This window comes from Caretta caretta, chromosome 6 (assembly GCF_965140235.1).
Source record: "Caretta caretta isolate rCarCar2 chromosome 6, rCarCar1.hap1, whole genome shotgun sequence".
Classification (NCBI taxonomy): Eukaryota; Metazoa; Chordata; order Testudines; family Cheloniidae; genus Caretta; species Caretta caretta.
The window spans coordinates 57,632,943-57,660,929 of record NC_134211.1 but is presented as its reverse complement, the minus strand read 5'-3'; the positions used below and the strand labels follow the sequence as shown (position 1 = coordinate 57,660,929).

At 40.7% G+C, this 27,987-nt stretch overlaps 2 protein-coding genes across 11 annotated transcripts in view; one reads left to right on the top strand and one right to left on the bottom strand.

The window, feature by feature from the left end:
- Nucleotides 1–27,987, top strand: part of PHF21A (PHD finger protein 21A) — a 256,174-nt gene that overhangs the window by 168,855 nt on the left and 59,332 nt on the right. The window lies entirely within an intron of this gene.
- LARGE2 (LARGE xylosyl- and glucuronyltransferase 2) overlaps nt 22,791–27,987 on the bottom strand; it is a 118,034-nt gene continuing 112,837 nt past the window's right edge. For all 4 annotated transcript variants that reach the window (XM_048855442.2, XM_048855440.2, XM_075129545.1 and 1 more), the window contains one exon: nt 22,791–22,893. In XM_048855442.2, the coding sequence (XP_048711399.2) occupies nt 22,806–22,893 (88 nt within the window). In that variant the 3' untranslated portion in view covers nt 22,791–22,805. The remainder of the gene's footprint in view (nt 22,894–27,987) is intronic.

The window sequence follows — 27,987 nt, the reverse complement described above, 5'->3', positions numbered from 1 at the left end:
GTTGATTCAGTAGCTAGTTTCTAATTCTTATTACTTTTGTACCAGTGCCCCAACGTGTGTGTGTGTGTAATTAACATGCATACTGGGACACAGCTTAAATTCATTAAAATTTAGCACAGAGAGGTGAGGAGCATGTGCTAGACCAGAGAACAGAGGTTAGGGGCCAGGAACTCCTCAGTAATGCAGGCTCTGATGTTCACTCCCAATCTGTGGCCTTGGGAAAATAATTTAAAATAAATTACAAACAAAAAATTAAGCCAAAATTGTTAAACTTGGATTCAACTCCTACTTAAAAGTAGCCTGATTTTTAGAAGTGCTGAGCACCCAAAGCTTCTATTAACTTCAACACCTTTGAAAATTGGGCCACTTTTGTCTAGAGGCCTAATTATGTATTTTACTGCCTAACTTTGAGTATCCAAGTTTGTAATTTTCTTATTAATTTCTCTTCTACAGTTTCCCCATCTGTAAAATTAAGGAATAAAAGATACTTGCTACTTCCCTATGTCACAAGGACTTTGTGAGGATTAATCAATTAATGTTTTTAAACCATATGAAAGATAACTTGCTGAATATTAGTAGTAGTATTGCTGTGTGGTATTAAACATTTTCCAAAGGCAGTTGAATAATATGTCAGTGGTGGATTAAATGAATCCTATATGTAGTTAGCATATCACTGGAAATGCCATTTAATGCATGTGCACTTGGTAATGTAGGCATAACTGCAAAGTCGTGGTTTCCTTTAGGAGCCACACAGTGCACTGATGATGTCTGAGAGCTTTTCCCTGTATGAGTTCATCGCTGTTTTCTTGGCACATGCTCAGTTCTGTCTGTAATGCACTATCCATGTTGGCCGTCTTCTTTGCCTGGGCATATGAGGAGAGAGGTGTGCGGGAAGCAGGAGATTGCCAAAACCATGCTCTTGTTTTATTGTAGGCAGTCTGTTATTGATACAAGATTTTAGTGTCATAATGTCAGATATTTATATTGCCTTAAATGTTCAATTTAAACTGACCAAGTAGACATTTCATTTTTTAGTTAAGCGTGATTCTAAAGTGTGCTATTTATTTCAGAAAGCGATTCAGTCATTTCACTATGTTTGTATCTCTTTCCATTTCCTTTTTCTGTTGGAGGGACTTAAAATGCAGCTTGCTTTCTGATATAGTATGAATTATGAATTTTGCTTATTTAGTTATAACATGGTTTCATCACACTTGTTCTTGAATGATAAAATGAGTAATATTCAGTTGATTTGATCTGATGTAACTTTATTTGAAACGCAAGTTCTGAGAGTATCAGAAAGTGCTTCTAGTGGCAATTTAAAACTCAGATGCTTATTTCTGTCATTTGGAAAGTGTTAAAACTAGCTCCTTCCTTCCTTGTTTAAAATGAGAGCTGCAAAAGTTTGGACAATGTAGTCTGCAACTCACAGAGCCTTTGCAATGATGAGAAGATATTAATATTTAATTTGAGCCCATTAAAGACCTGGTGAAGGTGCATAAAAAATTATTTTAAAAAATTCTTTTTAGAAACCATTGTGCTTTATAGACCATGGGCAAATTTTCAAAAGTGCTCAGTATCCACTTTTGGGACTGGATTTTCAAAACAATTCAATTCCTGTTAGGCGTTGAAATGAAATGGCCAGATTTTCAAATAAGAACTGCTAAATGATGAGTACTTTTGAAAATCTGTTTCTGTATTATTTTCATACATTCCTCCCATTATTCATTACAACTTAAACTAAGATCCTGCTTTAATGAAAATTATTTGTGTGTTCTTGCTGCTTATGCTAGTGGCATGCATTAATTTTGCAGTTGTCATGAGATGTGGTTTGCCAGCATCTTCAACCAGGCTTTGGGGTGTTGTCCCCTTAAGAGACAGGTGTACATGCATGCAAGAACTTGCAGAGATACAAATAAATGCATTGTATTACGCCATAATTTGTGCTTAACATTTCTCTTTTGTATTATCTACTTGAAGGTGTGTGTGTGTGTGTGTGTGTGTGTGGCATCACAGTAATTTCTCCAGCAACTGAATGTAGTAGTGCAGATTTCTTCTCTTTGTGATCTCGTCTTGCAGTGTTTACCCATGCAAACATTTCATTGGAATAAATGTCAATTTTGTCTGAATTGACTACAAGATTAGACCCATATGGTTTGATGTCTTATTATCATTAATTTCTTTGCAAATATTATTATTGTAAATGATACTGTTTACAATATTAGCCTGATTTTTTAATCTCTATTGAAGTCTGTGGAGGTTTTGCCGCAGACTTAAATGGAATCACGACCAAACCTTTTATAGTTGTAATTTTATAGAATTGATTTTGGTAAGAAAATGAGTCCAAAGACCGTTTTAAAAGAAGATCAAATGAAATATTAATAAATATGGTTTCAGAGTAGCAGCCGTGTTAGTCTGTATCCTCAAAAAGAACAGGAGTACTTGTAGCACCTTAGAGACTAACAAATTTATTTGAGCATAAGCTTTTGTGAGCTTATGCTCAAATAAATTTGTTAGTCTCTAAGGTGCCACAAATACTCCTTTTCTTTTAATAAATATGGTATACACCATGATAGAAGCTCAGTCCAAATTGACAAGGGACAATAGATTGTAAGGCCAGAAGGGACCATTATGACAATCTAGTCTGACATCCTACATATAAAAGCCATAACATTTTACCCAGTAATTTCTTGCAGTATTTGGGAAGAGGAATTTTTGCCAAATAACCTGTACAAACTTGTGTGTGAGGCATTGCTTTTCCCTGCATTACTGAGCATAGGCCACTGCTGCAAGCAGAATACTAGACTAGATGGCCCATTGAGCAGAGCTGATAATGCAGTTCTTATAAGTGTACTTGAAACTATATTCTTTTGTGAAGTATATTTTTTGTTTTTTCTCTGTAGCGAGAGAAAACAAAAAAGGAAGATTTGAAATAGAATTAGCATATTGACTTACCCAAATAACATCACATTTTTCTTTTTGTGAGGCAGCTAGGAAAAAGAATGTTTAATAAGGAAATATGCAATGAGACTCAGTTGAATAGCATTTGACAACTGAATGCAGCTTACATTGCAATAGTGTTCCTCATTTTGTACTCTGATGTGTTAAAGAAACACGGTCTTCTACAATCAAGCAGCACAGGATTAATAAATTGTGACTTTAGTGGGAAAAATCCTCTTTTTGTTGACATTATTGTTAACTATTTTTAGAGATTTGCAAAAAAAAAAAAGCAAAGAAGAAATGAAGCTAAGAATGTTCAGTGGTACAAAACTGAATTAGTGATCCCCAATGAGAGCTAGCAATATGTTGATTTGTACAATGAGATGGTATGAATTAAATAAGCTAGCTCTTTGAAAAGAAAATTGGAAAACAAATTCTACCATGGGCAACCACAATCATAACACACATATAAAGACATCTCACACGTAGTTTAGGAGTAGAGTTTGAATCAAGGACCATCAGTTCCTCAGTTTATTGCTATCCTCCATGTGGAACAGCAAGTATGGGGCAAAGTGTTAGTTGCTTTGCTAGTGGCTTAGACAGCAGCTATGGACTATAAGGTGGATAGAAAGTTGGCTAGATTGTCGGGGTCAACTGGTAGTGATCAATGGCTCCATGTCTAGTTGGCAGCCAGTATCAAGTGGAGTGCCCCAAGGGTTGGTCCTCGGGCTGGTTTTGTTCAATATCTTCATAAATGATCTGGAGGATGGTGTAGATTGCACCCTCAGCAAGTTTGCAGATGACACTAAACTGGGAGGAGAGATAGATATGCTGGAGGGTAGGGATAGGATATAGAGGGCCCTAGACAAATTAGAGGATAGGGCCAAAAGAAATCTGATGAGGTTCAACAAGGACAAGTGCAGAGTCCTGCACTTAGGACGGAAGAACCCCATGCACCGCTATAGACTAGGGACCGAATGGCTAGGCAGCAGTTTTGTGGAAAAGGACCTGGGGTGACAGTGGATGAGAAGCTGGATATGAGTTAACAGTGTGCCCTTGTTGCCAAAAGGCCAATGGCATTTTGGGATGTATATGTAGGGGCATTGCCAGCAGATTGAGGGACGTGATCGTTCCCGTCTGTTCGACATTGATGAGGCCTCATCTGGAGTACCGTGTCCAGTTTTGGGCCCCACACTACAAGAAGGATGTGGATAAACTGGAAAGAGTCCAGCGGAGGGCAACAAAAATGATTAAAGGACTGGAACACATGACTTATGAGGAGAGGCTGAGGGAACTGGGATTGTTTAGTCTGCAGAAGAGAAGAATAAGGGGGGATTTGATAGCTGCTTTCACCTGCCTGAAAGGGGGTTACAAAGAGGATGGATCTAGACTGTTCTCAGTGGTAGCTGATGACAGATCAAGGAGTAATGGTCTCAAGTTGCAGTGGGGGAGGTTTAGGTTGGATATTAGGAAAAACTTTTTCACTAGGAGGGTGGTGAAACACTGGAATGCGTTACCTAGGGCGGTGGTGGAATCTCCTTCCTTAGAGGTTTTTAAGGTCAGGCTTGACAAAGCCCTGGCTGGGATGGTTTAGTTGGGGATTGGTCCTGCTTTGAGCAGGGGATTGGACTAGATGACCTCCTGAGGTCCCTTTCAACCCTGATATTCTGTGATTCGATGATTTGCTAGACAGCAGTAGGGTTTTGAGTATCAGGATTCCTGGGTTTTGTTTCTTACTTTGGTTTTGTGCGATTAGAAAGTTGGCAACCCTAGGCCACACTCCCTTCCAAACACCCTTGCCCTGCCCCTCCCCAAGCCCAGCCCCTTATCTGAGGCCCCACCTCTGCTCACTCCATCCGTCCCCTCCCTCCGTTGCTTGATTTCCCCCACCCTCACTCACTTTCACTGGGCTTCACCAGGGGGTTGGGGTGTGAGAGGGGGTGAGGGCTCTGGCTGGGGGTGCAGTCTCTGGGGTGGGGCCAGAAATGAGGGGTTCAGGGTGCGGGAGGTGGCTCCGGTTGGGGTAGAGGGGTTCAGAGTGCAGGAGGGGGCTCAGGGCTGGGGTGGGGGTTGGGATGCAGGAGGGGGTGTGCGCTCAGGCTGGGGGGGTGGAATCTGGGGTGGGGCCAGGGATGAGGGGTTTCGGGTACAGGAGGGGGTTCAGGGCTGGAGCGGGGCTTGGCATGTGGAAGGGGGCAGAGGCTTGGGGTGCATGGTCTGGGAGGGAGTTAGGGTGCAGGATGGGGTTTTGGGCAGGGGGTTGGGGTGTGGGAGGGGGTGCGGGCTGTGGCCAGGTGGCGTTTACCTCAGGTGGCTCCTGGTTGGCTGCACAGCAGGGCTAAGGCATGTCCAGCTCCTAGGCTGAGGGGCCAGGGAGCTCTGCACTCTGCCCACTCCCGCAGGTGCCACCCCCACCACTCCCATTGGTCTCAGTTCCTGGTGCTCGGGGCAGTACACAGAGCCCCTTGGCCCCTCCACCTAGGAGCCAGACATGCTGGCTGCTTCCGGGAGCCACAGGGAGCCAGGGCAGGCAGGGATCCTGCCTTAGCTCCTCTGTGTCACTGATTGGGCTTTTAATGGCCCGGTCAGTGATGCTGACCAGAGTCGCCAGGGTCCCTTTTCGACTGGGCATTCCAGTCAAAAACCGGACACCTGGCAACCCCCGTGTGGTCCAGTGTTTAGAGCAGCCGTTTCGGACAGTACAGTCACGTATTTGGATTTGGTGCAAAAATCTGAAAGGCAGTGGGGCTGTATGGATGACACTTGTTTCTGTCTGGTTGGAAACCTGTGCTCTATTTTCAGGTTTGCCAAAAGTGCACTTGTGCGATCTCTCGATAAACTCATTTGTAAAATGGGAGGAGTGATACTTACTTCCCTCCTAGAGTAAGGGGTGAGAGACCATGTTCAGTAATTATGAAGTGCCCAGAAATATAAACAATAGTAAGTGGAAGAGGTAAACTTAGCATCCATGGTCTTTTGGCTTGTAGTTTAGTGCACCTTCCCCAAGGGTACAGAGTATTTTATTAGACACACAGCATATGCTCTGTTCCTTCCCAACTTCAGCTTGGTGGTGATGCATGGCAGGTAGGTTGATTCACGCAAAAAGTGGAATGTACCTTGAAATTTAGAACACTTGAGAGGTTGTTATGGGAGGGAAATAGTGGGAGCGTTAGTGATTCTTTTATAGCCATAATATTTGTATTACCTGTATAATTGTGGGCCAGATTCTCTGTTGGCTTCAATCTATTGAAGTTAGCAGAGTTACACCAGTACAGAATTTGGCTATTTTATATTCAAGTAATGTTTTCTTAATTTTTTTGTCTCGTGATTATGGATATGGTAATCAGCTTTGGTTCATTTTTTTTTTAGTTGTCCATAATCCAATGAAAGAAAGATGGGGATAAATAAGATGGTGATGGAGAGAGGGGGAAAGAGAAGAAAATGGAAATAAAGAGATGGATGAATGCTTTTTTAAAAATCAAACAATGAGCCAGCGTATTTGATCAAGTCAGTTTGTAGTTCACACAGGACTAGAGAAATGTGGAGAGGAGCAAAGATTGCTTTAAATGATCTTTTCTGCTCTTTTGATCCTAGGACTGACTGGAGACCAGGCTGATATCCATTTTTAGTTAAAGCAACCTGAGGGCTGCTGTGTCTTTCATCTGGTTTCCCACAGCCCATTACAGCAGTTGGGGAGGTATGGAAAGTGAGGGTGTATGGAAGCTCTGGTCAGAGTCCTTATGCTAAGTTTCTGCAGTGAGTGGTGTATGAGTTTCTGTGCCCTTTGGGGTTTCCCTGCATTGAGGGAATCTTTGGGTTGCTGATTATACTTGGTTTCCAACTGCATTAAACTGATGGAGCAGTGCAAAGCAGCAGGAGTTGGATTGGAGATTTTGTTTTCGGTTAGAACCTTTGTAAATAAAGTAATGTATTGTGTTTTAACACTAAGCAATGTCATACAGGAGAGATCTAACATTGAATGTGGAGTTAAGGCTAGCAGTAATTTTATTGACTGTTTATAGTTTGAAGATTGACATGAATGAAATATCCTTACACCGTGATTGAAATATTTCAGAGCTTTCATTGCAAGTAAATTTAGAACATTTTCAGAGGGTTGAGAGATCTGTCAGGAATTAAAATAACGATATTTTCTTCTGTGAATAGGACCTTCCCGATTCTTTAATTAAATATCTAATCAGAACACACTCCCAGTAGTGTAAATAATAACTACTATACCCAATTTTTACCAGTAAGTTTTAGCCAGTTGGTAATAGGTGGCTGTAAACTAGTTTAAACTGAAATCCCCTCAGTCCCACTAGATGGCATTAATTCATTAAGCGACACTTTTTCCATGTCATCTCAGGAAGGCAACAGTTCATGGAAATAAATTCATTTGGGATTCTTAGCTCTGAGGTCACAATAGGTAATCCAAAGTAACCATCCTATAGGTCTAACAGTCACACAGTGATATGTACAAGGCAAATAAAAGGTGTTGAGCCCTCAGATAAGCAAATATTCCGGCTGGTACAGTCTTTCTTCGTTTGTGAGAAAAAGATTGACTCACTGATCCTGGGCATTAAAATCTCAAAAGTAAGAACAGGTTTATAATACTGAGTATTAGAGACTTCTATTTTAGAATATAATAATTATTTGTTTAATCTCTAACCTTCTACTAGTTTTTATTTATAAATCCCTAGAAAGCTGTTTAAAGTTTAAAGTTGGCATTTACCTCTTGAAACATGCCTCTTGTCACTGGTTTGAAAATTTTTGTATATATTTTATTTATAACAATGTAATTTACAACCAATAGGATTAACAACAAATCCAGTTGTTGGGCATTTTGGCTGTTCAGACACCAGACATGTGAAATAGAAAAGTAACTTCTCAGTTGTTTTTTTATTTCTCTTTGTGATATGTATTATTTATAGTCTATATAGAATGTTTTTAAAAATCACGCAATTTTCAAAAAGGAAAACAGGTGTTTTTACAAGCCATTGTGGGCATTTAAATAATTAAAGTGTATTATTTGTACATAGCTTTTTTTTTTTTTACAAGTTGTTATTCTTCAGAGACCATCAGTTAATAAAATTTCAAGGTGCACTGATGGCCTACAAACCCCCCTTTCCCCCAAACCAATTTCCATATCCTGTTGGAAGTGATTTGAGTCTAATCAGATGCACACACTTTTGAATAGTGAGATTACTTCTAGACTAGTGTGGCAGTCAGTACTTTGAACTGTGGAGATTTAATTGTGCAGCACACAGTAAGCTTTTTGGTGCATGTGGGAAAACTTGATTGGTGCTGATGCTGTCTTTAATGCTCGTTTTGTAGTTGCTAGTTTGTTGGCATTCAAGTTTTGCAATACAAACAAAGGCTGTTTCTATCCTCATTCATTTATAACTAATAGAAAAACACTTGCAGAGGAATGTTTCTGAGGATACATATTTTCCTGTATGCAATATGATCATATGTATATCAGTTTGAAGTAGGTTTTAATTTAAACTTATTTTAGGGGGAAAAAAGACAATGGTGAGAGAGACCAAACCAATTACTGTGGTGGTGAGAAAGTAATCTGGTGCAGTACACTAAAGGTTTGAACAACAAAGTTTGATTCTTCATGACAAGATGTAGCAAAACAGTTGCAACACAGTATTTATCTGCCTTTAAGAGATAATTACTTACTCCATGTTGTGTAGATGTGCTATACCTGAAAATATTAATGTCAGTTTAATAAGAGAACAAAGAATAGAATCTCTGAAGAATATCTTTTCCAGTAAAAGGATGTATTTTAGAGGCCACTAGCGGTCACCTTCAGCCCCCAACTAAAACCCCTCCAACGCATTATTAAGGATCTACAACCTATCCTAAAGGATGACCCAACACTCTCACAAGTCTTGGGAGACAGGCCAGTCCTTGCCTACAGACAGCCCCGCAACCTGAAGCAAATACTCACCAACAACCACATACCACACAACAGAACCACTAACCCAGGAACTTATCCTTGCAACAAAGCCCGTTGCCAATTGTGCCCACATATCTATTCAGGGGACACCATCACAGGGCCTAATAACATCAGCCACACTATCAGAGGCTCGTTCACCTGCACATCCACCAATGTGATATATGCCATCATGTGCCAGCAATGCCCCTCTGCCATGTACATTGGTCAAACTGGACAGTCTCTACGTAAAAGAATAAATGGACACAAATCAGATGTCAAGAATTATAACATTCATAAACCAGTCGGAGAACACTTCAATCTCTCTGGTCACGCAATCACAGACATGAAGGTCGCTATCTTAAAACAAAAAAACTTCAAATCCAGACTCCAGCGAGAAACTGCTGAATTGGAATTCATTTGCAAATTGGATACTATTAATTTAGGCTTAAATAGAGACTGGGAGTGGCTAAGTCATTATGCAAGGTAGCCTGTTTCCTCTTGTTTTTTCCTACCCCCCCCCCCCCAGATGTTCTGGTTTAACTTGGATTTAAACTTGGAGAGTGGTCAGTTTAGATGAGCTATTACCAGCAGGAGAGTGAGTTTGTGTGTGTATGGGGGTGGGGGGGATGTGAGAAAACCTGGATCTATGCAGGAAATAGCCCGACTTGATTATGTAAAGAGTTGTCACTTTGGATGGGCTAGCACCAGCAGGAGAGTGAATTTGTGTGGGGGGGTGGAGGGTGAGAAAACCTGGATTTGTGCTGGAAATGGCCCACCTGTTGATCACTTTAGATAAGCTATTACCAGCAGGACAGTGGGGTGGGAGGAGGTATTGTTTCATATTCTCTGTGTGTATATAAAGTCTGCTGCAGTTTCCACGGTATACATCTGATGAAGTGAGCTGTAGCTCACGAAAGCTCATGCTCAAATAAATTGGTTAGTCTCTAAGGTGCCACAAGTACTCCTTTTCTTTTTGCGAATACAGACTAACACGGCTGTTCCTCTGAAACTTGAAATGGTTGGACATTTAAAAGCATGCTGTCAACTACTTTTTTTTATAGCTTCTAATATCATTTTCCCCCCTCTTGATTGTTTGTAAAAAGCCTCTTAGAAACTTGAAAAGTATTTATTTTCCACCAGTGTTATCCTTTTCCATGTGGAAAATCTTGATGTATTTGCTGTGTTTTTTGTGGAGGTGAAATTGGCAGAACTCTTTTGGTTGACTTTCTTGTTTATGCACCATCGTTAGTGATGGTGCTGGCACAATTCTAAAATTAGTGTTAACTGTTGTTGCAGATCATGTTTCCTCGTCTTTCTGTACAGGTGGTATGACAATGTTTCACTAACTTTTCTTTTAATTTCTTATTGACAGAAAAGTAAACTTTTAAAAATACAAATATGTAAAATCAAGAAGAAACAAAAGCCTTAAGGCAAAGTACAGTTAAACATGTTATGGGTCTGTTTGACCATGTTCCTTTTTAATGCTCCATTCTTCCAGTCTTTGTAAATCTGAAATAATTTATCTTCTCTTTTTTTAGGTAGATATTGGAAGTGCTTTTCTAAAAGAATCAATTGCAGATGAAACTTAACATATCATATAATTTTTATCTTAGGGAGGTGTGTATTTACATAATGGTACATGTTTAAGGTTGAAATAACATGGGTGTTAGGTAAAGATTGCATCTTTCCAGGATAGTTTTGAGAGTGCTTGGAGGAATAGTACGGAATAGCAACACTCAAAAGGGGAATATATTATGAAGGGCAAGTGTCTGCAGATTTTAATAGAACATTTTAAAGGCATTTGCACAGGCCCAGATTTTAAGGTACTCTGTTCCAATTTTAAATGCTACAGTCCCTCTAATTTTGGATTATTTGGCTAGGCACGGCTGTTAATCCTTTCCGTCCTCTCCCTCTTCTCCTCTCCCCAAAGAAGATAAACCTGCTAAAACTATGTAGTGATCAATCTTGCTGTGAGCCATGTTAGCTATCCTACATTTAACAAAGACTGTCCACTACCTTGTGTTTGGATTGAAAGAAGAAGCAGAATAAATTTAACAAGGGCAATGACTGATGGGGGAAATAATCTCTATAATATGTCAGACGTTGCAAATATACCAAGTTGCAAAATAATGTATTGTGCATTTAAAACCTATATTCATTAAGGAATCCTTAACTGGGGGAACTGTGTATGTTGAACTCCACATTTGAAAACAATAGAAAAAACACTTAAAATTCTTGTTTAAGGGACATTGACTAATGTAAGCTAAACAAGCTTGCCTGTGACAGCTATCTGTGTTTCCAGAACACTCAGTCACCATTCTGTTCTGTAGTGAAGTTTCTGCCATTGATGAGAAATAACTGTATCCGGCTTTAACAGTTGGCCAGTTAATACATTTAAAAACCTACATTAATGTTTTTGCAGCATCTCTGTTAGTGTTACCAAAGCATTTCACTTCTACGCTATTGTTAATCTAACTTCTTCAGTTGAAATTAATGTCGTTATATGTGCCTTCTGCAGAAGGGTCAAGGAGGACTAATGCAGAGGCAGACACTGAGAAAAAGATCGAGAAGTAACTCATAGAGCTAAACTAGTCATGAAAATACAGCATGATGACAAATGTGCCTGTTTATAGTGATTTAAGTAAGTTAATAAAATCCATGTTATTTTTGGGTCCTGTTTTTCACTCTTGATGTCTGCTAGTAATTTTCCAGTAGTCTAGTTTTTAATGAAAACATTTACTCACGTAAATTAGGATTTCAGTTTTTTGGTGTTGACTTTATTTATTTTTATAGAGAAATGTGACTTCTTTCTCTATCCTTTGTTTCTTAAATCTTTGAGCCTGTGGCTGAAATGTCATCCTTTTTTGACATTTGTGTTTTTTGTTGTGGTGGGTTTTTTTTTCATTTTAGTTTTTATGAAGTAGTGCAAACTCTGGCTTAATTTGATTTGGCATCCCTGCAATTGAACATTTGTAAGTATCTTGTATTGTGGCCCATCTGGGTTGTCATAGAAACCAGAGACCTCCATCCTTCTCCTTGTTGTTAGAATTGGAATGCAAACAGGGCATCAAAGTGACATTTTTCTAGTACAAGTGACAGCCTTGTGAAGAACTGAACGGAAAGGTTTCTTATTGGTTTTATTCTCTCATGGCCTGTTGTCACAGTTATTATAATGTATCTAGTTTTCTCTTGAAAGTCTGGCAACTGTGTAATAGAAAAAAGGTAAGCATCATGAAAAATGTTCGGTTAAAGTTGTTCATGCTTTCTTCTTTTCTGTCTTTAAAATAAATATATATATATATATACACACACACACACACACGCTCTCTCGCTCTCTCTCCCCTAACTAATGTGTGCCCAGGAGAAGGGGGAGGATGGTTGAACTGCTTAAGTTGTTCCAGGTAAGCTGCTCTGCTAGTGGCTGAAAGAACCAGTTATGTAGCACATATCTATGTCTTAATATTTTTACTCATAACTAGACTCCTACGCTACTAACAAATAAAAAAAAAACACTGATGTAAATCTTCAACTATAACAACCAGGAATAATCTGCACTGATCATTCAGAAGTGTATGTATCTAATAGATACGTTTACAGAAATATATACCTTTTTCCCCTCCCCTAAGTATGTTTCAACCATGTGTTCAGCAGTATTTCAGAATATGTTAGCATCTGGTCTCCATGCCAAAGAATCTCTGAAATCCACTGAATACTGACCAATACAGCTGATTGTGCTTGAGAGTGAATTTCCAGTATGGGCTAAGAAAATTCTTTTCTAAATAACAACTTGCTCATCAACTAAGAGGCAGGCTCAGTCAGCGGTAAGGGGCACAGGAACAGTTTGGTTTTGTGTGTGGGAGAAAAATCTTTTAGTGCAGTCTGTTCATTCTGAATATACTGTTGCTGGCCTAAAAGCGGTTGCCTTTATAGCTTCTGCTATTGGTGCAATTTCTCAAGCAATGTGGGTCACTGGCCAGGTTTGTGGTCTTCTTTAGCCAAGATGAAGAAAATCAGTCTCTGCCCCCTACGCAAAAAATGGAACCACTGGTGCAGACTGAAATCTAGAAGCTGCACAAAGGTATTCAGGATTTGGGGAAAAAGCTTGTACTTTATCATTGCTCTGCTAAACTGGAATAGGAAAATTTGGGGAACTCAAACAGAAGGATATAATCCTTTATTGTTTGTCTTGCACATAATAAATATATTCACAGTGTGGACCAGAATAAGAATGTCTGATGAATTATTAGTTTTACTGTTTGTATAGTTCTAAAGTGTGCTAGATGCTTTGCAGACAGATTTTTGAAGACTGGGTCTATGCCCTGTAGAGCTTAAAGTATAATTACATGACAGGCACCTGGTCTACGTGTCTGTGTGTAATATGTAGTAGGATAAAAACGACGAGGAGTCCGGTGGCACCTTAAAGACTAACAGATTTATTTGGGCATAAGCTTTCATGGGTAAAAAATCTCCTTGAAGATTTCCACCTGGATTTCAAAAATTTCCACCCTACCGTCAACCTCAGCCTGGACCAGTCCACACAAAAGATCCACTTCTTGGACACTACAGTACAAATAAGTGATGGTCACATAAATACCACCCTATACCGGAAACCTACTGACTGCTGTACTTACTTACATGCCTCCAGCTTCCATCCAGGACACATCACACGATCCGTTGTCTACAGCCAAGCCCTAACATACAACCGCATTTGCTCCAATCACTCAGACAGAGACAAACACCTACAGGATTTCTATCAAGCATTCTTAAAACTACAATACCCACCCGGGGAAATGAGGAAACAGATTGACAGAGCAAGATGGGCACCCAGAAGTCACCTACTACAGGACAAGCCCAACAAGGAAAACAACAGAGAACCACTGGCCATCACATACAGCCCCCAGCTAAAACCTCTCCAGCGCATCATCAGTGATCTACAACCTATCCTGGAAAACGATCCCGTACTCTCACAGGCCTTGGGAGGCAGTCCAATCCTTGCTTACAGACAGTCCCCCAACCTGAAGCAAATACTCACCAGCAACTACACACCACACCACAGAAACACTAACCCAGGAACCAGTCCCTGTAACAAACCCCGTTGCCTTCTCTGTCCCCATATCTGCTCTAGTGACACCATCATGGGACCCAACCACATCACACCATTAGAGGCTCATTCACCTGCACATCTACTAATGTGATATATGCCATCATGTGCCAGCAACGCTGCTCTGCCATTTACATTGGCCAAACCAGACAGTCTCTACGTAAAAGGATAAATGGACACAAATCAAACATCAGGAATGGTAACATACAAAAGCCAGTACGCAAACACTTCAATTTCCCTGGACACTTAATAATGGATTTAAAAGTAGCCATACTTCAACAAAAAAACCTTCAAAAACAGACTTCAAAGAGAAGCTGCTGAGCTACAATTCATTTGCAAACTTAACACCATCACTTTGGGCTTGAATAGGGACTGGGAGTGGTTGGCTCACTACAAAAGAAATTTTCTCTGTCTTGGTATTGACACCTCCTCATCAATTATTGGGAGTGTACTAGAATCATAGAATCATAGAATATCAGGGTTGGAAGGGACCTCAGGAGGTCATCTAGTCCAACCCCCTGCTCAAAAGCAGGACCCATCCCCAATTAAATCATCCCAGCCAGGGCTTTGTCAAGCCTGACCGTAAAAACTTCTAAGGAAGGAGATTCCACCACCTCCCTAGGCAACGCATTCCAGTGTTTCACCACCCTCCTAGTGAAAAAGTTTTTCCTAATATCCAACCTAAACCTCCCCCACTGCAACTTGAGACCATTACTCCTTGATCTGTCATCAGCTACCACTGAGAACAGTCTAGATCCATCCTCTTTGTAACCCCCTTTCAGGCAGGTGAAAGCAGCTATTAAATCCACCCTTATTCTTCTCTTCTGCAGACTAAACAATCCCAGTTCCCTCAGCCTCTCCTCATAAGTCATGTGTTCCAGTCCTCTAATCATTTTTGTTGCCCTTCGCTGGACTCTTTCCAGTTTATCCACATCCTTCTTGTAGTGTGGGGCCCAAAACTGGACACAGTACTCCAGATGAGGCCTCACCAATGTCGAATAGAGGGGGACGATCACGTCCCTCGATCTGCTGGCTATGCCCCTACTTATACATCCCAAAATGCCATTGGCCTTCTTGGCAACAAGGGCATACTGCTGACTCATATCCAGCTTCTCGTCCACTGTCACCCCTAGGTCCTTTTCCGCAGAACTGCTGCCTAGCCATTCGGTCCCTAGTCTGTAGATGTGCATTGGGTTCTTCCATCCTAAGTGCAGGACCCTGCACTTATCCTTATTGAACCTCATCAGATTTCTTTTGGCCCAATCCTCCAATTTGTCTAGGTCCCTCTGTATCCTATCCCTGCCCTCCAACGTATCTACCACTCCTCCCAGTTTAGTATCATCCGCAAATTTGCTGAGGGTGCAATCCACACCATCCTCCAGATCATTTATGAAAATATTGAACGAAACCGGCCCCAGGACCGACCCCTGGGGCACTCCACTTGACACCGGCTGCCAACTAGATATGGAGCCATTGATCACTACCTGTTGAGCCCGACAATCTAGCCAACTTTCTACCCACCTTATAGTGCATTCATCCAGCCCGTACTTCTTTAACTTGCTGACAAGAATACTACATCCACCCTAACTAAATTGGCCTTCAAATTGGTTCTCCACTTGTAAGGTAACTCCCTTCTCTTCATATGCCAATATATATTTATGCCTGTTTCTGTAATTTTCACTCCATGCATCTGAAGAAGTGGGTTTTTTACCCACGTAAGGTTATGCCCAAATAAATCTGTTAGTCTTTAAGGTGCCACTGGACTCTTCGTTGCTTTTGTGGATACAGACTAACACGGCTACCCCTCTGATATGTAGTAGGATAGTTATGCTTGTTGAAGCAATCCTGGTTAGAGCATTTTGTAGTGGTACTGCCCTGCACTTCCAGCATCCACTTGGGCTACTTGCGGGTCACAAGCATCACATCAATGAGAGACAGGATTGCTCTCATCACATCATCGAGAGACAGGAGAGACAGCATCACATCAATGAGAGACAGCAAACAGAGCCGTAAACAGGGGACTTTGAGTGGGAGTTCTGTTGGAGGAGAAGGTATTTAGGCTGGTAGGGGCAGTGTGCTGGGAGAGAAGCTGAGCCCTGAGTGGGGGCGGGGCTTCTCTGACTAGGGGTCCTATAAAGGTAGCCAGCCAGTCAGGCAGTGGCATAGAAGCCAGCAAACAGAGCTGTAAACAGTGGAGTTTGCAAGGGAAGTTTGGGGGGGAAGACTAAGAGAGCCAGGCAGAGGAACAGACAGGCTAGTGAAGGGAGTGTGTGATGGTCTGGCAGTGTTTTGGTGATCGTTGGGGGTTTGTTTTGCTGTGGGTGGTGGTGCTTTGGTTTGGTCTGTGTTTCCTGGACTAACAGGACTAAAGTGAGAAGGCTATGACATATACAAAGGCAGCAGTGGTAGTGACCCAAGCAGTAGAAGACACTATGAAGAAGACTGGATGTGAAAGCTGCGGCATGTACATAATCCTGGAGGGAGTACCTGAAAAGAGTTTCGTCTGCATGAAGTGCCGCCTGATAGAGCTGATGGAAGAAAAGATCCAAGGACTGGAGATGCAGGTGGAAACTCTGGTTGAGTTTAGAAGGGGGTTCGAGCGGATGATGGAGCAAAGACATGAGTAGGCTGAAGGGAAAACCTCAGACTTGCAGATGGAAGGAGGACCAAAGAACTCTGAGGGGAGACTGCTGGGTGAGGAAAGTGGACAGTGGAAGCATGTGACCAAGAGAACCAAGCAGAGGAAAAACTGGCTAGTGAAGAAGAAATAGAGCTCAGGAACGGGTTTGCGGAGTTGGAAAATGAAGAAGGGGCACAGCTGGTGGTCACTGAAGGTGAGAGGGCAAGGAAGAAGAGAAGAGCAGCTAGTCCTCCTATAGGAAGAGGGCAAGAGTCAATGGAGAAAACACCAAATATGAGCCCCAGGAGGATACGGGATGGATTGCAGAGGATTGCAAGGGACAATAGGAATCGAGGGGACTTGCAGCCAGAGGGAACAGGGGATAGACCGGAGAATCTATCACCAGGAAAAAGCAGGTCTACGTGATTGGGCACTCCTTAATGAGAAGAATAAACAGGCCTGTAACCAGAGCTGATCCAGAGAACAGAAGGGTGTGCTGTCTGCCAGGTCCTAAGATATGGGCTGTGAACCTGAGGCTGAAGAGGGTCCTAACGGGAGCAGGAAAGAATCCACTGATTGTCCTTCATGTGGGAACAAATGATACAGCTAGATTCTCGCTGGAATGTATCAAGGGAGACTATGCCAGGCTGGGGAAGACGCTTAAGGAAATTGAGGCTCAGCTGATCTTCAGTGGGATTCTGCCTGTTCCTAAAGAAGGACAACAAAGGTGTGACAAGATTATGATGCTCAACAGATGGCTCAGGCAGTGGTGCTATAAGGAGGTCTTTGGGATGTATGGCCACTGGGAAGCAGTCATGAACAGAGGACTGTTCTCTTGGGATGGACTTCACCTGAGTAGGGAAGGAAATAGATTTCTAGGATGGAGGCTGGCACAACTGATTAAGAGAGCTTTAAACTAGGAATTTAGGGTAGATGGTTGGGAGATGTCCAGGTAATCTCCATGCCGGATTTTAACATTGAGAGGGAAGAAAACAAAGTAAGAAAGGATACAGCTGTGAGTAGGATAATGGACATGAGGAAGGGTAATATAGATACCAGTCTAATAGATGATACTGGTGGTAGAATGTCTGTGCCTAATCAGGTAAAGAATGTGAGAGAAGCCAAACAGCAAAAATTAAGATGTTTGTACACTAATGCGAGAAGCCTAGGTAACAAAATGGAGGAACTAGAGCTATTGGTGCAGGAAGTGAAACCAGATTTTATAGGGATAACAGAAACATGGTGGAATAGTAGTCATGACTGGAGTACACTACCGTTCGAGCGATCATGAGCTAATTCAGTTCCAACTAAATGGAGGGATAAACAAAAATAGATCTGTGACTAGGATTTTTGACTTCAAAAGGGCTAACTTAAAAAAATTAAGGAAATTAGTTAGGGAAGTGGATTGGACTGAAGAACGTGTGGATCTAAAGGTGGAGGAGGCCTCGAATTACTTCAAGTCAAAGTTGCAGAAACTATCAGAAGCCTGCATCCCAAGAAAGGGGAAAAAACTCATAGGCAGGAGTTTTAGACCAAGCTGGATGAGCAAGCGTCTCAGAGAGGAGACTAAGAAAAAGCAGAAAGCCTACAAGGAGTGGAAGATGGGAGGGATCAGCAAGGAAAGCAACCTTATTGAGGTCAGAACACGTAGGGATAAAGTGAGAAAGACCAAAGCCATGTAGAGTTGGATCTTGCAAAGGGAATTAAAACCAATAGTAAAAGGTTCTATAGCCATATAAATAAGAAGAAAACAAAGAAAGTGGGACCGCTAAACACTGAGGATGGAGTGGAGGTTAAGGATAATTTAGGCATGGCCCAATATCTAAACAAATACTTTGCCTCAGTCTTTAATGAGGCTAATGAGGAGCTTAGGGATAATGGTAGGACGACAAATGGAAATGAGGATATGGAGGTAGATATTACCACTTCCGAGGTAAAAGCCAAACTCGAACAGCTTAATGGGACTAAATCGGGGGGCCCAGGTAATCTTCATCCAAGAATATTAAAGGAACTGGCACATGAAATTGCAAGCCCATTAGCAAAAATTTTAAATGAATCTGTAAACTCAGGGATTGTACCGTATGACTGGAGAATTACTAACATAGTTCCTATTTTTAAGAAAGGGAAAAAATGTGATCCGGGTAACTACAGGCCTGTTAGGTTGACATCTGTAGTAAGCAAAGTCTTGGAAAAAATTTTGAAGGAGAAAGTATTTAAGGACATTGAGGTCAATGGTAATTGGGACAAAATACAACATGGTTTTACAAAAGGTAGATCGTGCCAAACCAACCTGATCTCCTTCTTTGAGAAAGTAACAGATTTTTTTAGACAAAGGAAATGCAGTGGATCTAATTTACCTTGATTTCAGTAAGGCATTTGATACAGTTCCACATGGGGAATTATTAGCTAAATTGGAAAAGATGGGGATCAATATGCAAATTGAAAGGTGCATAAGGAACTAGTTAAAGGGGAGACTACAGCGGGTCACACTGAAAGGTAAACTGTCAGGCTGGAAGGAGGTAACTAGTGGAGTTCCTCAGGGATTGGTTTGGGGACCAATCTTATTTAATCTTTTTATTACTGACCTTGGCACAAAAAGTGGGAATGTGTTAATAAAGTTTGCAGATGACACAAAGCTGGGAGGTATTGTCAATACAGAGGGGGACCGGGATATCATAGAGGAAGATCTGGATGACCTTGTAAACTGAGTAATAGTAATAGGATGAAATCTAATAGTGAAAAGTGCAAGGTCATGCATTTAGGGCTTAATAACAAGAAATTTTTGATATAAACTGGGGATGCATCACTTGGTAGTAACAGAGGAGGAGAAGGACCTCGGAGTATTGGTTGATCACAGGATGACTATGAGCCGCCAATGTGATATGGCTGTGAAAAAAGCTAATGCGGTCTTGGGATGCATCAGGCGAGGTATTTCCAGTAGCGATAAGGAGGTGTTAGTACCGTTATACAAGGCACTGGTGAGACCTCGCCTGGAATATCGTGTGCAGTTCTGGTCTCCCATATTTAAGAAGGATGAATTCAAACTGGAACAGGTACAGAGAAGGTCTACTAGGACGATCCGAGGAATGGAAAACCTGTATTATGAAAGGAGACTAAAAGAGCTTGGCTTGTTTCGCCTAACCAAAAGAAGGCTGAGGGGAGATATGATTGCTCTCTATAAATATATCAGAGGGATACCAGGGAGGGAGAGGAATTATTTAAGCTCAGTACCAATGTGGACACACGAGAACAAATGGATATAAACTGTCCATCAGGAAGTTTAGACTTGAAATTAGACAAAGGTTTCTAACCATCAGAGGAATAAAGTTCTGGAATAGTCTTCCAAGGAGAGCAGTGGAGACAAAAGACATATCTGGCTTCAAGACTAAGCTTGATAAGTTTATGATGGGATAGCCTAATTTTGGCTATTAATTGATCTTCAACTATTAGCGGCAGATATGACCAATGGTCTGTGATGGGATGTTCGATGGGATGGGATCTGAGTTACTACAGAGAATTCTTTCCTGGGTGTCTGGCTGGTGAATCTTGCCCACATGCTCAGGGTTTAGCTGAATGCCATATTTGGGGTCGGGAAGGAATTTTCCTGCAGGGCAGATTGGCAGAGGCCCTGGGGTTTTTTTGCCTTCCTCTGCAGCGTGCAGCACAGGTCACTTGCTGGAGGATTGTCTGCACCTTGACGTCTTTAAGCCACAAGTTGAGGACTTCAATAGCTCAGACATAGGTCAGTGGTTTGTTACAGGAGTGAGTGGGTGAGATTCTGTGGCCTGCATTATGCAGGAGGTCAGACGAGACGATCATAATGGTCCCTTCTGACCTTAAAGTCTATGAGTCTATGAGATGCTTTTGTGCTTGTCATACTTATATGTAGGGCCCTACCAAATTCATGGCCAAGAAAAATGCTTCATGTACTGTGAAATCTAGTCTCCCCCTGTGAAATCTGGTCTTTTTTGTGCTTTTACACTATACTATACAGATTTCACTGGGGAGACCAGTGTTTCTCAAACTGGGGGTCCTGACCCAAAAGGGAGTTGCAGGGGGGTTGCAAGTTTATTTTAAGGGGTGGGGTCGCAGTATTGTCATCCTTACTTCTGCGCTGCCTTCAGAGCTGGGTGGCCAGAGAATGGCAGCTATTGGTCAGGTGCCCAGCTCTGAAGGCAGCGCCATGCCAGCAGCAGAACAGAAGTAAGGGTGGCAATACCATACCATGCCATCCTTACTTCTGCACTGCTGCTTTCAGAGCTGGGCGGCCAGAGAGTGGCAGCTGATAAATGAGGGCCCAGTTCTGCAGGTAGCAGCGCAGAAGTAAGGGTGGCAATACCATCCCATGCCATCCTAACTTCTGCTGCTACTGCTGGTGACTGTACCTTCAGAGCTGGGCTCCCGGCCAGCAGCCACCACTCTCCAGCTGCCCAGCTCTGAAGGCAGCACCGCCAGCAGCAATGCAGAAGTAAGGGTAGCAGTACCTCAATACCCCCTACAATAACCTTGTGATCACCCCACAACTCCTTTCTGGGTCAGGGTCCCTACAATTACCACACTGTAAAATTTCAGATTTAAATAGCTGAATTGATAAAATTTATGATTTTTAAAATCCTATGACTGTGAAATTGACCAAAATGGACCATAAATTTGGTATTTATTCCTTACTTATATGCCTTTCTTTTCAGAAATGCTTGTACATTGATCATAAATGTTCTTTGCTCCCTTGTACCTATTTCTCCTCCTTTTCTACTTTCTCTGGGTTTTTTTGTAGCTTGTTTTCTTTTCTTTCCCAGGTCCACACAACCAGTGACAGTTTGACTATATCCCCAGTGTAGACCAAGAAACTCATTTTAGATGAAGTGTGCTGGTAATAGGCATGTTATGTAGTCCTTCAAACAAGTTCCATGAAAATCCCACTCTGCTAATGATAAAATAGTATGTAGAAAGGACAAAATCCCAGAATGTATTTTTGCACCATTCTATCTGTTCATGTTGATGGGCCATCTTTCACACTTAGCAACACTGACACTTTTATTTCCATTCATGACCAGTTTTTGAGAGATTTTGATGATAACATTTCTCTTTTTGTAGCTTTAAAGTAACTGGTCTCAATTATTCAGCTGCACTTTAGCACCTTGCTGCTGTAGTTGAGATAGATTAGATAGATGATTGATTTTTCCAAAAGCCCTGAATCCTTTCCTCCTATTCCACTGCAGTTCAGTGTTGAGATAAGATGGGAATGTTTGCATCCTGGACAAATACAAAGCAGATTTTATAGTTTGACTGATTTGAAAGACTTAGCTCCAGAGGTTCTTTAACTCTAGATTAATGACCGATGTGGAAACCCAGCTATGGGTGTTGCCAGTCTTTAAGACACCCACTCACTCAAAAACACAAACAAAATCTGGGGAGGAGAACTATTTCATGCTTTTCAGCAGTTGGATACCAAGACAGGTGTGTTTGAAATACCTAAGACAGACGATTGATAGCTAATGTTTTTAGAATGTGCTGGAGGAAGACAAATTGTGTTTTCATTCTCCTCAGTATCCCTTGTATGCTAAACCTGGGACTAATGCTTCTCCACACATTCACAGTTGAATTGTCATTGGATTTAGGTCCAACGAAGTAACAATTCTGAGTTTAACTAAGATTATCTGTTGTCTGTAAGAGCAGGTTGAGCTGCTGGAACTGGTTTGCAGCATGAAACATGTTTACCCAGCAGTGTGTTGATGTGCTCCACAACAGGCAGCCAGCATAAACATACAGCCAAAAAATGAGTTGAAACAACAGTTTGAAAAGGTAAAGTGGGTTTTGCCCAATTCTTACACCAGCATTAAGTGCAAATTAAATTTTAACTTTGTTTTTAATGCTGGCCTGGACCCCTCACACATACTTTGTCTCTTTTTGTTTCTTTATGATGTATAAGGAAGACCTTAAAAGCTAATTTTATGAGTTTTTATTGTTCACTGTTTTTTACAGTAGAATAATAGGAATGCCATGTCTTGTCTTTCATTTTGGTGCAGAACTCTTTGGAGAACTAGAGAATTGAATTGAGGGCTTTTTCAGACCTTATTTTAAATCTGTATAGTGAGAGTTTCTCTCCAAAATGTTTTTGTCGATGAGTTTGAATTAAGTAGTTCTTAACGCGCGTGCGCGCACACACATACGCGCGCACACACACGCGCACGACCTAGACAATCTGACTAAAAATCCTTTCCCTTTCTCAGCTGCACAACTTCCACTCTTGTCACTTGTGATGTCATAATATCTCTGGTCCTCCAAGGAGTTCTCCTGCAAAAAAGATTAGAAAAAGACATGATATTTCTAATCTGAAAAATAAACACATTATGCATGTGTGTTTAAATAACATATAAAACCAAGAACCCCATTAAGCCTTCTTTATATATCAAACAATCAAAACAATGCGCAAACAAATTTTTTTCATTGCAGGTTACCTGTAAAGCATAAAGTTAAGCAATTATAGAAGAAAATTCTTTGTGAGTTTTTTGTAATACAGTAAAAAGTGTTGGAAATAGGAGAAATGTCATAGAAAATTTCAGAAGCAGCAACATATCTCTGATGATAAGAGATTGACCCCTTCAGCTGCAGCGTGATGTTCTTGAGAGAGGCGTGCTTGCTCCAACTGTCAGTACATAGTTTTCCAACTGCATTTTACAGCGACTCATAATTTTCAGAGATTTTGGTACTCAACACCTTTGAAATCCTTTGCTCTAAAAGTAACTTCAGTGATGAAGTCTTAGAAATCATGGACTCAGGAGTTTTCAGACATGACTCTAATACATGCTCTGAGAGAGTAAAAAGTTGTAGCAGTATCAAGTGAAATTAAGATGTATGCAAATTCATCTCCAAAGGATTTAGTTGCAATGTAGCATTAAGAGACAATGGATGAAATTTTCAAAAGTACCTAAATGATTTAGGAGCTTAAGGCTATATCTATTCTCGGAGCGCTTCATTAGCATACGAGTATTTCATCAAAGTGCTCCTAGAATGGATACCAAACAGACAAAGCTTTGCTCTATATTGGTATAGTAAAACCACCTCCTACAAGTGAAACAAGCTATACCGATTAAATTGCACTTTTGTGGCATAACTGAATCTCCTCAAGAATCAACACAGCTGTCGGTCAGGAATCCCCGCACCCCCTCTTCACATCACTGACCGACATCGATATACTGGTAGAAATCTGTAGTGCAGATAACGAATAAATCTCACTTTTAAAAATGGGTCTTGTCTATACAACGGGGTTATGCATCCTATGAGGGTATTATTTCTAAAACGCATTAATACCTTTTGTGTTAATTGGTCCATGGAAACCCTCCGGGTGTGGCCTAAAGGTTCTCTAGTACGCTTCAATGCAGTACTGTTTCAAACAACATCACATTACAATGCAGCAGCAGCATATATGGACCAGTTAACATGCAACTCATAGCGTGCGTTAGAAATCACACCATGGTAGAGTACATTACCGCACTGTGTTGATAAGCCTGAAGTCTCCTAAGTCACTTAGATGCTTTTGAAAATGTTACCCAAAGTCTTAAGACATTTTGCTTCATATGTATTAGATACGTTCTCTGGGTGAACCACTGTTTAATAGAGAGATTGTATCTGACATGAGTACCCCCTCCTATTTGTGATCATACAGATTCTACATATCCTCCATTTGTGATAAAATAACATCCCTGCAACTACAGTCATTGTTTACCCCAGAAAGTAATCTTACAAACGTATTTATATATTTGTAGCTTCTTGTAAAAGCTATTCAGAAGCTATAAATGAGGAAGAGAACCAGCACCTTGCAACTGGTCAGCTCTCAGCAGTCCAGCAGTAAGTGCTCTGTTACCTCTCAGTTTTGGAACCAGAGTATTGGATTACAATGTGACCTTTGATTGAGCTTGCTATGCCATAAAGACTTTGACTATAAGGTTAGGTTAGGCTAGGCTGTACTAAAGTCTGAATTGGCATTATTAAATTCAGTACAATCTGAGAAAGGAAGTGCAAGATCTTCAAAAGCAGCTAGTCATTTTGGGTGCCCGATTCGAGATATTAGAGGAATCTGATGTTCAGAGTGCTGAGTGTACTCTCTAAGGAGTCTTACCTCTCTTCTCATAAAGCAGTTCTGTCTCAGTTTTCCTCTCAGTAAAGTGAGATCTTTATATTACTGTCCCCTTTTCCAACATGCATTGTTTGAGGCCTTTACAGTTCCCATCAGCCTTGTGAAATCTGCTTGGATTCTACTGCTTCTTGGCTGATACTAAGATCAAGGGCAGTGCTGGGCTTATTGCCTGTTTTAAAGGGCCAGCATGTCCTGTTTCAGGCACTCCAAAGTTACCAAGATTTAAAAAAAACCACAAAAACAAAAAACCTAGCAATAAAAAAAAAAAAAACTTAGCTAAAGGTTACCAAAATTTATCTTTAAAAAGAAATATTGCCTGATAATGTTTCTGTCTATGAAGATGGATACAGGTGCCAGTAGCAGTGTAACAGACAGTAGAGTAGCACAGTGTAAGAAACAGTAGAGGGAGACTGGTGAGGGAGAAGCAGGTTAATTACAAGAATAATATTACCCACTTACATATACCAGCTGTGTACACAACTTGTTGGTTCCAAATTATTTGAAAGTATTTTAAAAACATTTCTTTAAAGATGCCAGTGGATATTATAAAATGCCATTGTTAAGAGCAGGTTTGATAGCACTATTTGGTTTTTCAAATAATTCAGATTCTATTCCAGATTAATTGCCCATAGTCCCTCCTTCCCAAATTGGTTTCCGCTTTATCTGCAAAAGCATGTACCAGCAGCACTGCTCAGTGTACACAAATGGTAATCTACTTTTGTGCACATGGAAAACAGCATTCCTGGCACTGAATTAAAAACTCCCAGAGAATACATTATTAATAGGATAAGTCTCTATTTCAGAAAGACCTATCATTTATGTGGTCACTGTTGAGAAGGCTATAGATAGATCTAGTGTTGTTTGTTAACCATGCTGGTTTCTTTAAAAAAAGATGCTGAGAAGTACATGGAGAGATTTAATTTTAGAAGGTAATTTCCCTTTTGCTGTACTCTAGTTGCAGACACTAATGTGGTCTAATTATAATGTAATGTAACCTTTTTTATATTGCTCCATATGCTTTAATACTCTAAACAAGTTTTTCTTGGGAAGACTGCAATGAAGGAAAAGCATAGTAATATTCAGTTTAATATAGTAAACAATTTTTCTGTTTTGTAGAATTGCATTTGGCATGTAGGGTCAAGATGGTGTATTCCATAGTTTACGAGGGGATGGGCGTGTGTGTATAATAGAGCTACATATGGTTTTTGCTTAAGTCTGCGGTATTAAAACGTTCCTTTTGTTACACATGCTGGACTTGCAGACGCTGTTGAGCCTTATCAAACACAGCCAGTTAGTGCTGCTGGTATGAAAGCATAGGGGAGCTCTCATGTAGAAGGTTAATGGAGTGTAATTATAAAGAAAATGAACTGCACAACCACTCTATCTCATTCTACCTGCACTGAGAGTGACAAATGCTCTGATCTTTTATAAACCCTGGAGCGGAGGTTTAACCGTCTAAAATTATGACAGTATAACTGTCAAACAAACACCATGTGAAGTATAGGTATGAACTTAATGATAGGAATGTTTACATTCCCTTATGTGTGTGATCTCTGTTAGGAATAACATACCTTCAGCCACCAAGATAAGCTACATGTAAAACATAATTCTTTTATATTGCCTCCACTTTCCAATCAGTTCGTCCATTTTTCTTTTACCAAAGGTGCTTTATCCTCATAGGGTAGTGTCTTGATGAAACAGTGTATTTTTCTCTCAGGTGTCCATCAAAACCCAGAAGACCTGCATGTTCCACAAGTGGCTTCTTCATCCCCACTCTTCAGATCACTGTTATCATGACAGTTTATTTCCTGCTGTGGAGGAAGTGATTACCTCTTTCAAGGCACGGTGCCCAAACCACCTGATAGATTGCACTTCAGCAGGGGCAAGCACAGTCACAGTATCCACCTCCCATGAGCTAAACATGGTTTGAGGTTACATGCTGTGGCCTGATCCTAGTATTTTGTTAGTCATTATGTATGTCTACTTAATTCATCATGTTTAGAGGGTCCTCTGGCCATGACTTCTGGAACATAGATGTCTTTTTGCTTTAAAATAATGCTTTAGTTTTGAAAATGTAACCATGAAATAGAAGGGAGATGTTAAGGGAGATTGGATGACTTGACCAAAACTTGGTAATGGGGTGTTTGAGTATCTGCACCTTTTCCTGCCTCTGAAATATCTGAAGGGTAAGCAAAGCTATGTTGATTTTAGAGTTTTTGCCATATCCACACGGGATTGAAAAGAGTGATGGCAACAACAGTGAAAATCCTGACTTGTTCTTACCAAGTCTAAAACATAACCCCACTTCCTACTGAGATAAATTAACACAATGTCATATACACTAGGCCCATGGAGCAGAAGCAGAACTGATGGCTTTGTTGCTTTCAGAGATGCATTTTTGACTGATCCCACCCTGATCCGTGGTATGATTAAAGGAGGGCAGTTGAGATTTGCAGTGACCACCACTGGAACGGGAAAGAGGTGATTTAAGTTTAATTTTGCTTTGTAATGCAAAATTTTTTCCTTTGCCATATTAGATAAATTTTTGATGATGCACCGTCTTCTGACACATTTATTACTGAAGAGAAAAACAACAATGTAGCTTGAGTTTCCTTGGATATAATATACATATTCATGCTACAGTTCAAATGAATGAAAATTAAACTTGGTGGTGAGCCAGATCATGATCCTGTGGTCTGACACGTGTCTACACTGTGAAGTAGAACCATTACTAATACGGCTGTCAGCAAGCTGTTCAGCTGAACCAGTGCTGAATGCTATTTAGCTGTAAGTGTAAACAATGATAAACATGTCCTATACTGTTTCAGCAACTTGTTTAATCCCTGCTGAGACCTTCACACCTTTCCTCTATTTCTTGTTATCCCCAGAGTACTGATGAAAATTCAACAGGACAGAACTGGGGTGATCTTGGTAACAAGTTTATTATGCACTGTGTAAAAGAGAATGTCCTTTTTATAAGTTTTAAATTTGTTCCTGTTCAATTTAATTGAATATTTCCTTGTTTTTGTACTGAGAGAGAGTAAATAGGAGTGCCTCATTTACATCCTCTATATCATGTTATTCTGTAGTGCTTTATTATATCCCTTCTTATTCATCCTCTCTCTAATCTAAATAGTCTCAGACTTTTCAATCAGTGTTTGATGTCTGTAAAGCATTTTTAGATATTAAATGCTAAGTGATATTGACAAAAACATCAGGGTTAATTTATTGTAGATCATTGTACAGCATGT